Source organism: Phocoena phocoena, chromosome 6 (assembly GCF_963924675.1).
Source record: "Phocoena phocoena chromosome 6, mPhoPho1.1, whole genome shotgun sequence".
Lineage (NCBI taxonomy): Eukaryota > Metazoa > Chordata > Mammalia > Artiodactyla > Phocoenidae > Phocoena > Phocoena phocoena.
The window spans coordinates 115,042,979-115,058,857 of record NC_089224.1 but is presented as its reverse complement, the minus strand read 5'-3'; the positions used below and the strand labels follow the sequence as shown (position 1 = coordinate 115,058,857).

The 15,879-nt window shown below is 57.7% G+C and overlaps 1 protein-coding gene across 1 annotated transcript in view; it reads left to right on the top strand.

Annotated features, from left to right (window-relative positions):
- The first annotated feature begins 13,945 nt into the window (after positions 1–13,945).
- EXD3 (exonuclease 3'-5' domain containing 3) overlaps positions 13,946–15,879 on the top strand; it is a 62,299-nt gene continuing 60,365 nt past the window's right edge. Inside the window, 2 exon segments of the mRNA XM_065879998.1 lie at positions 13,946–14,014; positions 15,078–15,145. Of these exon segments, the coding sequence (XP_065736070.1) occupies positions 13,946–14,014; positions 15,078–15,145 (137 nt within the window).

The following is a 15,879-nucleotide window of genomic DNA, read 5'->3' as shown; positions in this document are numbered from 1 at the left end:
CAATGAGTGGTGGTGTGTGAGAGCTCCCCCTTCCAGCCTTCCCGACTCCATTTTAATGAGGTTCCCTTCATTCAGTTTCACACCGTGAACACCAGAAGGTCCCCCTTCCCCTTCACGGAGAAAGAAGAAGCCTCTAGAGACGGTGCCCCTGCAGATGGAGCGAGGTGGTGCCTGCCCACAGGGTCCTGGGGCTCCATCCCCAGGAGAGGCCGGGAGCCGCTCCTTAAAGTCGGGGGACCCCTACAGGTGCCTGGACCTCTCCCTTCTCAGCACACGCCCCACGGGCACCCCTATTTATGTCTTATTTGCTGCCATGATCTTAGCACCTGTGTTAGGTTTTTTCAGAGAGAGTGGTTGTTTTTTAAGGAATTAGGTCATGCACTTGTGGGAGCTGGCAAGTCCAGAATTTTCAGCCCGGGGGTGGGCGCGGGCGGTGAGAGGCTGGAGACCCAGGGAAGAGTCTAGAGGCAGACATCCCTGTTCCTCAGGGGACCTCAGTCTTTCCTCTTAAGGCCTTCAACTGATTGGATAAGGCCCACCCACATCATGGAGAGTCTCTGCTTTACCAGTGTTGTTTTGTCTACTGACTTCAAGGTTAATTTCATCTGAAAAATACTTTCACAGCAACACGTGAGTGTACTTGACCAAATATCTGGGCACCATGGCCTTGTCGCGTTGACTCATAAAATTAACCGTCACAGCACCCAACCCTAGAAACACTCCCGTCGATGGGCTCTGCCCTTTTCCGTACTCAGGAGAGCACCCTCCAGGGTCCAGGGGAGGCTTGTGTCTCGGGAGATGTCAGAGCCCGGAGCCCAGCAGTAACACAGAGACCCAACTGCCTCTGACGCTGGACTCCTCCTTCCTCAGTTGGGCCTGTGACTCTGCTCAGTTATGGCTGAGTCTCCTCCCTGTGTGGCCCTGGGCCAGCTCCCTGTGCCTTACCTGTGCAGGCTTCCTTACCTGAGGACCAGGGACGATGAGGACGACCCAGCAGGGCTGCTGTGAGAAGGGCCTGCCATGATGCTTGAGAAGTGCTCAAAAGGTGTCCTGGGCCGCTGTGCCCCCAAGGACCCTGCTTCCTCACCAGTGTGGGCTCAGGTTCCCAAACTGCTGGCCTGGAGGTGGGCAGGGCCCGCACCACACACATGCTCCCTCCTCCCCGAATTCCCGTGTGGACGCTCCCTTCCTCTGAGCAGACCTCCCACCCCCCAGCCTCCCCGCAGCCCTGCCCGGTCCAGCCTCAGGATCCCCGCCTCCCTCGCAGCCCCAGAGGGTCCCTGAGCTCAGCTGCCCCCTCCCACCGGCCCACCTGGGGCTCTGCGTCGCTGCAGCCCTCACCCCCACCCCGTCCGTCCTTGCAGCTCACGCCCTCCCCCTGATGAGCCCCGCCCACCGGGGGCCTCTGGTCCCTGGTCCCTTCGTCTGGGCTGGAGGAGCTTGGCCTCTGACTGGTCTCTGTCCCCCTTGACCGTGAGCCTCAGGGGGGGTCACGCGGGCCCCGTGCGGGCACTTGCTCCTCCCCCGGCCCAGCTCCTTCCTCATCCTCTCCTCGGGGCCCACCTCTGCCCCATCCTGCCTCCCAGCCCAGGACCCCCTGGCTCCCTGAGGAAAAGCGGCAGCTGGAAGGGGGTCCCCGCCTCCTCCCTGGGAACGCGCCCGCTCCTGCGGGGCCCACCTGGGCCTGGTGCTGCCCCCTCGTCATCCCCACGTATCTTCCTGGGGTGCTCCCTCTAGGTATAATTTCCCCCCTCGAAACAGATGTTTGTCTTCGCATCTTGAACAAAACACTCCCCTCCTGCGCGCACACCATTTCTTTGTTCCCCTTTGCAGCGAGACTCCTTGGAAGGATTGCCAGTACTCAGCGTCTCTGTTACCTTTGCTGGCTGCTTTTTAGAAACTACGGTATGATTCACATATCATGAAGTTCATTTTTAAAGTGTGCGATTCAGTGTTTTTGTCACATTGACAGAGTTGTGCCGCCATCACCACTAACTCATCCCGCACTGCAGTCACTCCCTGTCGCGCCGCCCCCAGCCCCGGGCAACCGGTGGTCCAGTCTCTGTGGATTTGCCTCTTTTGGACAATTCATATAAGTGGAATCATAACGCATTTGATCTGTGTCTGGCTTCTCTCCCTCGGCATCGTGGTGGAGGGTCAGTCACGTTGTAGCGTGTGTCGGTTCTTCAGTCCCTTTAAGGCAGAATCACACGCTGTTGTGGCTGTTGTGTGGATGGACCGATTTTGTTGATCCGCTGATGGGCATTAGGGTTTTGCTTGCAGTGTTTGGCTCTTGTGAATCACACTTGTGTGCACATGTTTGTGTGGCCGTGTGTTTTCCGTTCTCTTGGGAGCCGGGTCAGGTGGTCACCGTGTGTAGCTTTTTGACTGTTTTCCCATCGTGCTTTTTACCCTGGATCCTGCTCCAGGCGGCCTTCCCACCAGGGTTCCATCCAAGCACTTGTCAGGGTTTCTGGTGGCTTCCTTGTGGCTCGTCCGCCTGTCGGTGCCTGGCCGGCCCTGCCTCTCTGCACTCACCACCCGGGGTCCCGTTGTTTGAATTACTCTCTGGGTGTTCTGTGTGCCCGCTACTCTTCAACTTTTCTATTTCCATAATAAAAAGATGAAAAAAGTACCATCCCTGTGCCCGCCAGTGTACACGGATTACTATTGCGGCTCTGCTCCTAATAGCCCAAAACTGGAAACAGCCTAGACGCCCTTCAGGGGGCGCTGGTCAAACAGACTGCGTCCACACTGAGGGAGCCCACTCAGCAAAAAGGATGAGCCCTGGGCACACACAGCAACTTGTGTGCATCTCGAGGGAGTGTGCCGGGTGAACGCAGACCTGGAAAGGCCAGACTGTGTGGTTCCGTCTATGCGACTTGCTTGAAATGACAGGTGATGTGGATGGTGTCAGATCAGCGTTCTCAGGAGTCGCTAACAGATCAGCGACTTGGGGCAGCTGTGAAAGGGCAACAGCAGGGCTCCATGGGGCTGGAGCGTTCTGGTTTTCCACTGAATCAACACAAGGTCCTGGTTGTGATTTGGGGTATATGTGTATGGGTATATGGGACATCTAGTATTATTTCTTGCAAGTATATGTATATCTACAGTTATCTCAAAATAAAATGTTTAATTTTTTAAAACCCTTAAGAAGATTTCAATTACAAGTTTTTCTATTTTACAGATAGCCTGAAAATTGGAGTGATTAAATGACCTCTAAGATTCTTCCAGCTCTAAAATTCAGTACTTTAGAGGTTGTTTAGAAAAACTTCCTTGTATCTGAGCTAAAATCTATTGCCCAGGGGACTTCCCCGGTGGTCCAGTGGTAAAGAATCCACCTTCCAATACAGGGGACACAGGTTCGAGCCCTGGTGGGGGAACTAAGATCCCACGTGCTGTGGAGCAACTAAGCCCGTGCGCCACAACTACTGAGCCCGTGCACCACAACTACTGAGCTTGTACGGCCACAACTACAGAGTCCATGGACCACAACTAGAGAGAGAAAACCCACACGCCACAACTAGAGAGAAGCCTGAGCGCCACAAGGAAGACCCCACGTGGCCAAAAATATAAATAAATAAACTCTATTCCCCAGTAGCTGTGGAGGTGCCTGGGGCGGCTGTGGCCCAGAGAGCCCCAAGCCAGCCTTGGTCAGGACACTGGCCGCTGCCGCAGGTGAGAACTTCCCAGGATCCTCCTTCATGGGGGTGTGGCTGCTGAGATTGGTAGGATCCCGTGATTCGTAAATCAGTAGAGGCCGGCACAGGGGCCATGTCCTGAGTGAGGACAAGACTCAGTGGCCAGCTTGGCGCTGGAACTTACTTCCAGAAGAGTTCAGTAACTGGTTGGTTCTGGAGCACAGATGTCAATCAGATGGGCAGGAGCTGGGTACTTGGGAATTGGTTTTCGCCCAGTACAAAGAATTTTTGTCTTCTTTTTAAACAATGGGCACTTCCAAGAAAAAACAAAGTGCCACGTAAGATTTTCCCTCAGGAAATAAAAACAGGCTCAGATGCGATAGGGGCACTTGGTGTCCAAGGCCAGCCTTGTGGGTCTGGGTCCCCCCGGGCTGTGTCCATCGCACAAGGCCACGGAGAGCCTCCCAACTCAGAGCTCGGCGATCACGCTTCTCCCCAGGGCTCAGCCGGGGCACTGGGCGGGTCATCAGACCCACCGCTTCAGGTGTTTACAGGCTGCCAACGTGAACACGTTTGCCAAGGACCCTGCCCCCGCCCCCGCCAAGAGGTCTTAAAGAAGAAAAGTGCGAATGACAAGGAACGGCGGCCTTCGGACAAGAGCAGGGCCCCTCCAGCCAGGGCAGCCCACACTCCAGGGAAGCCACGCACACAGCAAGTGACTCCAGGTGAATCTCCCTGGAGGGTCAGAGTTGAAAGGAGAATGTAAAACAGGAGACTTTCAGTTCTGTCCTGTAGGATCCCGTGGCGAAGGGCTGCATCCTACGGGGGGCTGGGTGTCTGGGTGCATCGGACCTGGAAGCACCTGGGCACCCGTCTCTGCTTTCGCGGACGGGGACCCCTGCGGTTTCAGACCAGAGACTGTGCTGCTGGTCCCTGAGCTAATGTCTACTCGCAGCCCCCCGCACGGCCCCCGGCGTCCTGCCCCGGGACGGCTACCCTGCAGGCCGGGGCCTGTCCCTGAGCAAGGGGAAGCCAGACGCTAGAAACTTCGAGCAGACCGGCAGCGACGAGCCTGTAATACAGAACCAGAGCTTGTGAAGGAGAGCTCATCGCGTGGAGTAATCGCCGGAGCCAGCGACTGCTGCGGCTCCCAAACCCCAGGGGTGAGGGCCAGTCCGGGGGGCTTCCACCTCCCAAGGAAGGAGGGCCAGCCGGAGGGAAGAGGGACGTCTGGGCTATCACGACAAAAGGCAGGTCCAAGAAGCCTGCGTTTAACCAGAAGGCATTCGTCTGCAGTGGGGAAGGAAACCGTGTCCCTGAAGTCAAAACCAAGAAACAAAAGGCAGTAGAGGGAGTTAATAAAGAGAAAAGCTTGGAAGGAAATCACGCCATTTGCAGCAACATGGATGGACCTAGAGATGATCACGCGAAGTGAAGTCAGTCAGGCAGGAAGGCAAGTATCGTGTGGTCTCACTTGTATGTGGACTCTGAAGGGTGCAAGTGAACTTACTTACGAAACAGAAACAGACTCACAGACACAGAAAACAAACTTGTGTTTACCAAAGGGAGAAGGTGGGGGGGAGGGGTAAATTAGGGGTTTCGGATTAACATATACACACTACTGTATTTAAGATAGATAAGCAACAAGGCCCTACTGTATAGCACAGGGAACTATATTCAATGTCTTATGATAACCTGTAATAGAAAAGAATCTGAAAAAATATATATAACTCAAAAAAAGGAGAAAGCTTAATTAAATAATGAAATCAGGAGGTACAAAACCCAAAACCAGTTCTTTGTGTTTTTGTTTTGTTTTGTTTTGGCACACGAAGCAGCTTGTGGGATCTCAGTTCCCCGACCAAGGATCCATCCCAGGCCCTCGGCAGTGAAAGCAACGAGTCCTAACCACTGGACCGCCAGGGAATCCCCCAAAATCTAGTTCTTTGAAAAGACCAATGAACGAAACTTTTGATAAAACTAATTAAGGGGAAACAAAAGAGAAGTAAAAACTTGCTGAACGTTCATGAAAGGTGAGAACCACACACGTAAACGCCCTGATGTTATGGTAATAAATGTGAAAACCTCCTCAAGAAATCAAGGCCTCCTATCAGAACGGGCCTGGGGGAAGCAGGAGACTGGAGCAGGCAATGAGCAGAGAGCAGATGGACTCAGAAGTTCCCGCCGTCTGGGACGGGGGCCCCCGGGCTCCCCACCCGTCCTGGCTGCAGCCCCAGGACCCTGAGTCAGGACCACTGGCCGCCGCTTGAGACAGCACATGTGTCTGGTGGTCACGGACAGCCAGCGACTCAAGCGGCCGGCTCTGCCGCTCAGACCCCTGGGCATCCGGGTGGGCGGGTGGCTGGCATCCCCTGTAACTTAAGATTCCATATAGTTTATTTTAACTTTTAAGAATAACATCTGTGGTTTGATTTCTTTTTCATGAATACAAAGCGGAGTGTGTTCATTGTATAATATTTAGAAAACGCAAAAAGTAAAAGAGAAAACCCAGAGGACTGGCGGGTGCCCCACGGGCCTTTGTCCCGACGTGGCCGCTTTGGTGACACACAGCTTCGTGACACGCTGGAAGGATTTGTCCCCGTGACATTAAATATTTAATGTAAAATGTGGTTTTTAAGTAGCCATTCGTCATTCCTCCGATTTCTACCTCGTTTTTGGTCGTCAGGAGGCCCTCAGTCAGAGCAGGCAGGGAGCAGGAAAGCCCACCCGAATGGCGGTGACCCCTGACCTCTACCCCCTGCCCCCACTGCAGTCTGGCACCCGGTGAGAACGGGTCCCGAAGAGCCTTCTGGCCGAGACTCCCAGGGCTGGTTCCTTTGTGCTGCGGGAGAAACTCGACTCAGTGTGACACCATCGCAGTGACCCTTGGTGTTTAAAGTTGGCGACCTTAATTTTTAGAGAAAGGAACAATCGTTAAGTCAAATCAGTAAGTTAAAAATCACACCTCTGGCATGGAGGGACTAAGAGATCGACCGGTGTTGGCAAGAACTCGGGGGGGTGGGGGGTAGCGTCCTGAGGCAGCTACCCTGCAAGAGTCCGTGGGTTCCCCGAGAGTTAAACACCAGCCACGTCCGGCCCGGCGCTCCCTGCCCACAGGCGTGCCCGCGGCCGGGTCCACGCCGTGGCACGTTACCCAGCTGAGATGCTGCAGTGTGGATGCACCTCGATAATGTCGTGCTTAGTGGAAGGAGCCAGACAAGAAAGGACGTGTATTACGGCTCCGTGTGCGCGAAGCGTCCTAAACAGGCAAAGCCACAGGGACGGGAGCAGGGTCATGGCGCAGGAGGGCGGGGGGCCAGGGTGGGTGACCGCTGGCGGGGACGGGCGATCTTTTGGGGTGATGACAGGCTCTGGCTTAGGGGTGATGGTTACACATGCCTGACTATACTAGAAACACTGAATTGTATACTTTAGAAGGTTCAATTCCATGGTATGTGAATTACACCTCAATAAAGCTTTAAAAACATCACTGAGATGATCGCACAAAAGTTTAATTCAGTTTGGATGGCTTTCGAGTTAGCGCTGTTATTTAACTGAAGCGGCCTGAGTGGCCACATCTGCAGGGCCCAGGCTTTGCACCCCCATGTCTCTGGGGATCCTGGGTGGCTCTGCATTTGGGACCGGGGGCAGCAGGGTATGTCTCCCCGTAGCTGTTGTGGGGAGTGGCGGCTGGGGGTCCGGTGTCCCCTCGTCCTGCCCCGAGGGCCCGGGATTGCAGTGGAGAGGCGTCCGGCCGCCTGCAGGGCCGCTCTCCTACGTGGTCAGCTGCTTTTCTCAGTCAAGACCAGTGTGTCCAGCAGAAATACGTGAGCCACACGTGTGGTTTTAAATTTTCTATAATTAACTTTAGTGACGTATTGTATTTAACCCTGGCATACTCGACATGTTACTATTCCGACACGTACTGGATACACAGAAGTCAGTACCGAGACCCTTCCTGCTGTCACCCCGTGTGCGCTCTGCGCTTATAGCACGTGGGGAGATGGGGCCGGGAGGCCGCCCTTATCACCCTCCACCACCCCACCTGCCCCACGATGGAGGGCAGAGGGCATACCTGGGGGGACACGCAGCCAGCGCTCCCTCAGTTGTGGAAAACGACACAGAAAAATGACAAAGGAAGCATGAGCTGGCGCCCAAACCAGAATGCTGCTGACCTCTCTAACGGTCGCGCCGTCACTCCCCGTGGGGCTGAGAGAACGCATCGTGTTCTGTGCTCTCCTGGGCCAGGTGGGCAGATGGACAGATGGACGGGAGGCACGGGCCTGGGCCAGCAATGTGATTCTTTGTGGGGTCCTTCAGCTCTCCTTTCTGGGCTGTTTGAAGGGCAGCTTCGGGTCAGGAACAGTGAATCGTCCACTCCTCGCTGCCCTTCCCACGTCCTCTGGGCTCCCGCGGGGTCTCAGGCTTTGCCGCCCCTGCCCCGCCCGCTCACAACGCTGCTGTGAGAAGGGGCGACCGGCCTGAAGAACGTGCCCCCAGCCCAGCTCATGACCAAGCTGGGCTCCTGCCTGGCTTGGCCTCCTTTGGACCTGAGGGGTCTCTGGGCACAGTCGGGCCGGGTGGGGGGACGTGCCCACGAGCACCCACTCTGTACTCCCCTTCTGCTTCTCGGTGGGGCTGGGCTGTGGTGGACGTGGGGGCACTCTGTCTGGAGGCGGCAGCATCCCTGGGAGGGTGGCCCTGCTGAGGTGTCCTCTTTCCCCTACTGGGCCTGCTGGATCCCCTTGGGCCTGGCTGAGGGGGGGCATCCAGGAGGCATCTGCGTTGGGCCAGGTTGGTCAGTGTGCCAAGCAAGAGGCTGGTGGACATGGGGCAGGCACATCTGGGGACCCTGATCACCCCAGAACCTGTAGCAGGCCAGGCCATCTCCCAGGTAGCTCTTAGGTAGGTTGCTAAGTAGCTCTCAGGTAGACGCCCAGGTAGGTTTACAGGTAGGCTTTTAGGTAGACGCCCGGGAGGCTCCCAGGTAGGTCCCAGCTCTCAGGAGGAGGCAATCCGACCTGCAAGGTGTGTCTCTCTGGGAACTCCCCTGCGCCCTTCCTTGGGTTTGAGTCTGTTTCTAGGTGGGTTTGCTGCTGGGCTGGGGGCTTCCTGCTCAGGTAGGGAGTGGAGCTGGGGAAGCAGGAGCCTCTGGGGTGAGTGGAGATCTGGTCGTGTGCCAGGGCTCCTCGCAGGGATTTGGCTCAGCTCAGCCCCTTTCAGCAAAAGTCACAACGCTGAACAAGTTGTATTTGGTGACTCTGATTTAAAGAAAGTTTGAAAACTGCCAGGTGGCGCCCACCGCGGGGCCGGGAACTCCTGTCCCTGGGAAGGCCTGTTCGCCTCGGCACGCCCTGCAGACCCAGCACCACGATTCCGGCTAAAGACCATTTGGGCTCCAGGCAGACTTTTTTCATTTTAAAGTGAGGTCAGTTTTTAAAGTCTGCACTGGGGTGAACTTGAACTTGGTCGTTGTCAGCAGTTTTCAGTCTCAGAAGCACATTGGGCTTAGTTGCTGCGGCTCGTTGTAGATTGATTTCAGATTCCAGGGCTCAGGGACAGACCAGAGCTGAGTTTCGATGGCCTCAGTCCTTTCCCAAGGAGGGTCTGGCTCTGTCCACCTGACCTGGGGCCGGCCTGAGACCCCAGCCAATCACCTGCCTCCGAGTGGCCAGGCGCTGGCCACTGTGCCCTGAGAGAAAGGGGGAAAGTGTTGCCAACAGGGAGGTGGAAACCCTCCTGCAGCAGGGCTTGAGATTGCAGGGATTTCCCCTAATGGAGAGGATTAGAGAAAAACACCCTCCCGTAAAAGAGCCACTGGTCATTTGCCCCCTTCCTGGGCTGACCAGCAAAGTGGACGGCTGCAGTGGGAAGGAGGCCATCAGGGCGGTGAGCTCAGGGACAGCAACCCGAGCAGCCTGGGTGGAAAGAGCCTGACCGCCAGGGAGTGGGCGCACTGCTGGGCTGGGGCTCCTCCTGCGGGGGCCTGACACAGCGGGGTGGGCAGGACGTTCACCCCGCAGAAATAAAGCCTCCGCCTTCTCAAGGAGGAATGTCCCTCAGGCCGCCCTGTGCTGGGAGGAACGAGGAGGGCAGGAGACCCTTTCAGAAGCCCCCGGCGCCCTTTGGGGTTTATTTAAACAACCCAATTGCTCTTAACCCCTCTCGTGGGAGGTGGGTGCTTGGCCCCGTGTTCTCGGTTGGGAGACGGGAAAGGGTGCCGAGCCAGAACGCTGCACCCGGGAGAGCCCCGGCCCCTACCCCGGCCTCGTGTAGGGATGCAGGCCCCAGCCCCGCCAGGAGCTCGCTGGCCTGGCGTTCGCTGCTTGTTTGGCGGGCTGGCTGGTGGTTGGATGGATCTGGACACGGCTGTGTGCCGCGTATGGCCAGGGGCTCCAGAGGCGGCCAGCAACGGTGTTGACCCTGTGGAGCCAGCCCAGCCGGATGAGCGCTCAGCCTTGCTGAGGCCTCAGTGATGCTGTGAGCTGACCTCACGGGGACTGGGCCTGGGTGAGGCCTGACTGTTGGGCTGAAGGACAGGAAGACAGGGGAAGAAACAGGCCGGGCTCCCGGCATCTCCCCGGGGAGGGGCCCACAGGGCCTGGGCCATTTGCAGCTCCCCCTGTTGGGAACCCTCCGCCGGCCCAAGGGTCACCCCCTGCCCCGGCCAGATGGGCCCCGGAGAGGCGGGGGGTGGTCACGGAGGCCCGTCAGCGGGCCGTGGAGTTGGACCACCCCTCAGCGCCCACTGCTGCTCTGGGACCCCCAGCAAAGGGCCTGCAGAAGAGGGACAGACATTGGACCCGTCAGAGACTGTGACTGGGCGGGCTTCGCGGGACAGCGGCCGTGAGGGGCGTGCGTGGCACCTCTACTTCGTGCGGGACAAGCACGCAGGGACAGTGCTCCTCCCTGCAGAGTGCCCTGGCTGAGGCCTTGGTGTGGACGGGACAGCTGCGGTCACGCGCCCTGGGACAGCACCGCCAGTAGAAGGGCCCAGAGACCAGCTCGGGGTGCTGCACTCCCTTTCCTGGCGGGAACTCGGCAGCTGGGAGGACGGTGCGCCCCACCGGCCACCCAAAGAGGGTGTGCGGTGGGGATGGGTCTCTGTTTAGAGACACAGCCTCCTGGAGTGGCAGGCCCCCCCGGGGTTGGGTCAGACTTGAGGTGGGAGGTGGGAAGGACCATCTGGGGTTAGGTCCCGGCAAGGGGCAGGGTGCCTGTGCACAGGGGCCAGATTACCTGCCCCACTCGAGGTCCATTAAAATGACAGTAAAGACATTAGGAAAACCAAAAGTGCTTGAAGGCAGAGAGGAGGGAAGAGGGGCCTTGCAGGCTGGGAAAGCAGAGCCCACGGCTGAGGGCTGGCCGAGCCTGGCTGCAGAGCCGGGGAGGCTCCAGGCTGGAAACAGGGCCTTGGGGAGGTCTGCGTGGGTGGGGACTGAGACCCTAGGTGGGGAAGGGAGGATTCCTTCCCTACAGACAGACAGACTGGTCTTCCAGGCCCCTGTTACCCACAGTGACGTCCAGGAAGACGTTTCCCAGGACTGAAGGACATGAGCACGCCTAGGGCGTCCTGCCCCATCCGTCTGTCCTGCTGACACCTGGATGCTGGTCAGGCGTCAGGTGGTTCAGAGCTCTCAGCACCAACGTCAGCAGCTGGAAGGACCGTCTCCATCGCATACCTGGGGACGGCCTCTCACCTGCAGCCTGTGCACAGCCAGCCTTCCAGCCGAGGCTTAGTGCCCAGCGAAGACATTTCCAGACAAACGAAGACTGGCCAAATGCCCCTCCCTTGAGTTCTTCTCACGAAACTCGTGGAGAATGTGTTCCTCTAGCACCAGGAGGAAAACTGAGAAACACGAAGGCTTACAAATCAGGAAGTGCCGGATGCACCAGGAGAGAAGCTGGGGAGGGAGTCCTAGTGCAGCAGCTGTGCCGCTGGGCTAGAGAGCAGCCATCCGGATTGAGACGGGCGGGCGGAGGCTCGAGAAGGGGTGTCTCTGGGAGCAAGTGGCAGACTTCCAGGCTTGTCTGAACATCCTGGGGAGGTGCTAGGATGCTCTCAGAGTCCTGTTACTGATGGCCTTGCAGGAAATGCAGCAGGGAAGAAGTCACGCTATTTTTTCTTTAATCTTCCCCCGTTCTTTAGATAGGATACTTTCTGTTGATCTGTCCTCAGACTCACTGACCCTGTAATCTGCCGTCTCCAGTCTGCGGCCAAGCCCAGTCAGTGGCTTTTGCGTTTCAGTTATTATACTTTTTATTGGAGAACTGCCATTTAGTTCTCTTACGTAGTTTCATGTAATTTCCATTTGTACCTCTCTGTTTACTCATTTAAGACCATATTCCCCTTTAACTTTTTGAACATGTTTTTCACTCATTCTTTGAACAGTTACAATAGTTGTGTTAAAGTCTTCGCTAAATTCTACCTCTGAGCTGCCTTGGAGTTGCTTTCCATTATGTGCTGTTCTGTATTTCTCTCCCCTTGAGTGTGGGTCATATTTTCCTCTTATTTGCAGGCCTTGTGACTTTTATATTATGTACTGAACATTGTAAATGTTACACTGTAGAGACTGGATTGTTACCTTCCACTGAAGAATGTTGACCTTTGTTCTAGTGAACAGTTCATTTCTAGCTGATTACCTTGAACTGGGGGGCACGGCTTGACATTTTGTTAGGGTGGATCTTTATCTTGGTGGGACTCAACATACAGAGCGTTCCGTGGATTTTTTTCTTTCTTTTTTTTACTGGCTGCATCGGGTCTTTGTTGCTGCGCGGGGGCTTTCTCTAGTTGCGGCGAGCGGGGGCTACCCTTCCTTGCAGTGCGTGGGCTTCTCATCGCGGTGGCTTCTCTTGTTGCGGAGCACGGGCTTTAGGCGCGCAGGTTTCAGTAGTTATGGCACGTGGGCTCAGTAGTTGTGGCACGCAGGCTCAGTAGTTGTGGCACACGAGCTTAGTTGGCTCCGTGGCACGTGGGATCTTCCCGGAGCAGGGCTCGAACCCATGCTCCCTGCATTGGCAGGCAGATTCTTAACCACTGTGCCACCAGGGAAGCCCTGTTCCATGGATTTTATTGGGGCTTGGTTTTAGATTTTGGCAGAGTTGGTCTGGGGCAGGGCTAACTCGCCACCGTCGCTGGGCTGGAGCCCAGGGTGTGCAGCATTGCTTGACTGTTAGTGCCCCTGTCGAACTCTCGGCCTGGGGACAGCTGCCTCTGGGAGCCCTGGGGATCCTGCATTGCTCACCTGTATTTCTGGCCCTGAACGACCCCTCCAGCTGGTGCCCTGGCTCGCAGATGCGCGGCCTCCTTCTCCACCGGAGGGATGCTCTGCTCACCAGGTTCCGGGTCATGATCTTAGCTGGGAGGTCGCCCCCAGCTGGGAGCCGGCCCATCCCTGGGCCCCCCAGCCTGGGCATCACCCGTCGTGCACAGCCTATTGTCCAGAAGTCGGCCGCCTAAAACGTGTCTGGTGGACGTTGTCTGCAGTGGGAGGGCCGGCCTGACACCAGTCAGTCTGCGTGGCCAGAGCACAAGTTTGGAGCAAACTGAACAAGGCAGGAAAGTATCCGGAGTTCACCCAGCTCAGCCCTGCTCTGCTCCTGTCTCCTGCAGATAGCGTGTCAGCAGAAGACGCTCGGAGAGCTGTTTCAGGGGCTGTCGGGGTTTGGGGGGCTGGGGCATGACAGTGAATTCTCACCTTGAGCTTGGTCAGTCAGGTGTAAGACTGGACACTCAGGAAACAACCGTATCAGCGTGTTAGTGAGAAATGTGAATGTAAATGTCCAAAAGAATAGCTAAAAGCGTGTGGGAGTTGGGGAGGAGAAAGCCCCAAGGGCTCTCCCCTCCAGGCCTGTGTCAGGACTCAGGTTTACACAGGAGATGCCGTGTGTGTCACCGAGACATAAATCACACCCCAAATGAGGAAAAACTAGACCATCTCCGTAAATGTGGAGAAGTGTCTTGTATAAAATACACGTTGGCAGGACCCTGTTGGCCGCCTGGGAATGGTACCACTTTGTTGCCAGCCTGGATGATTTGGAGCTGGGTGTGCCCGTGTGGGCTGGCTCAGGGGTCCTCATGTTGGGTCCACCACTGAGGTTAGTGCTAAGTGTCCTGGGTCCAGCCGAGGAAGCCGAGGCCACCTGAGGCCCCCCCAACCCCAAGCACAGAAGTGGGCCCTGCGTGGCTGCCTGTCAGGGCCCGTTCCCTTCTGTGTGGAACCTGCAGCCTCACTGTCCCTCTCCACTGGTCCCTTGAGCAGCTCCCTGCCTTCCCCTGAGGATGGACGCCGGAGACCCCGCCGGAGATGCCGCCGGAGAGCCTGCTGCTGGTGACACTGCTGGTGACCCAGCTGGTGGTGAGAGTGTCCCCATGGGTGAGTCTGCACCCCGCATGGCCCAGTCCAGCCTGGCTGCACTTGTCAGGGCTGGGCATGGGGTGGGTGTGGGGGGGTCTGTGTATAGGGGCATGCTTGTGCACTGGGCGGGGACCCCAGGTGGGAGGCGTCCAGGCGATGTGGCTTTCTGGGGGCCTGGGACGTGTGGAGCGGCCTCAGTTGTGAACGGGAGCAGGCAGGTGGCTGCTACCACAGCCTTCCTGTCCTGAGGGCCGCGGGCGGGCACCTCCCTTTGCCCTGGGAAATGTGGCCTCGTGGTCCTGCAGTGGACCACCTCCTGGCCACTTGCTTCATGTCTGACACCGAGGGTTGGCCATGACTGGACGGACACTTCAGGGGGCCCACACTGAAGTGTGGGTGCAGGGGGCTGGTGGGAACGGCGGGGTTCTCTCTGGAGCCTGGCTCTGCGCCCCACACACTAAGTGCGGACACAAGGCATCTTATCAGTCCTGCCAAGAAGGAGAGAGGACGAGGGGGCTGGGAGGTGTCTGAAGAGTGAGGGCCCCCAGACTGGCACTTCCAGCTTGGGAGCCCCGGGATCCCACATGGTCCCTGGCCCCAAGAGAGCGGAGGCTCTGCCTTCCGTTTCTCCTCCGGGAGCCCCGAACTCCTCGCGGTGGTGTCTGTGGGCTCCGGGAGGCTTTCTTTCTGAGTGTCTCCTGCATTTGGTGAGTGTTGTGGGCAGGGCAGACGCGGGGCCACGTGAAGCCTGATCTCGCCCCACCGAGGACAGGTGGTGACGTGGAAGAGGAGACCAAGGCTGGAGAAGGAGGAGCTCCTCCCAGGCCGGGATCGGGTGTCCGGTTGGAGAGTGGGGCGCCCCTCCCTGATGGCCCCTGGCATCCTGGGGGGCCGTCCCTGTGCCGGGCTGGGGTCCTCTGGTGGGCACAGGGGTGGGAGGGAGAGCCCCCAGTAAGTAAGCAAAGTGTTGCCCCTTCCTGCAGGTGGTGGGGAACCTGGGGCCTCTTCCCAACCTCTGCCACCCCAGGGTCCTAAGAGGCTTGTGGAGCCGGCCCCCCATCTCCTGTGGGGTCCCCCGCAGGTGCACACAGCCTGCTCCAAGCAGAGTCTCCAGGGGGATGCCCAGGCACCCTCAGCCGCCCACAATGGGCTCGTTTTCTGCTCAAAATTCCCCAGACCTTCAGACCGTGCTTTCCCCCACCTGTCCCCAACGTGCAGAGTCTTCAGGACCTGACTGGGGATCAGACACAGCCCCTGGCCTGCTGTGAGTGACCACAGGCCAGGGAAGCCCTCTTCAGTGGGCATCTCTCCTCCAGGGTCTGGGTACCTCCCCCAGGGTGCTTCTGGCGCCTCTGCTGGTTTTGCCAAGAGCAGGACCCTCCTCACCTGCAGCCCCCGGGCTCTGACACCCGAGGCCCCAGGGCCTCAGCTTGTCCTGGACCATCTGGATGCCACCCTCCCCCGCCTGTCCTGATGCTGGGGGCAAGAGGGGAAGGGACAGGCCGGGGAAGACCTGTGGCCCTTCCCTCCCGTCCTCCCCTCTCCTGGGAACAAGAAAACATTCCCCAACTGGGAAGTCAACTGGGCTCAAAAATTGGTTTTCTTCTGAAATCGTGGCCTTTGGATGAGCAAGTGTAGCTGAATCAGAAGAGCTGCGGGCTGAAGTCCAGCAGGTCCCAGGATCTCGGGCAGCAGTGGATACCCCTTCCTTGGGAAATTCGAAAGTCAGGCAGACAGAGCTGAATCACTTCTCAGCATGGAGGGAGGGGCAGGCGCGACCCTCCAGGAAGCCCCGTCCCCGCCCCGCCACCCCTCGCAGGCTCGTGCAGTACCTGGAACCTCCAGGCCTGGCCCTCCCTGTGTCAGGGCTGGGGTGGGGGGCC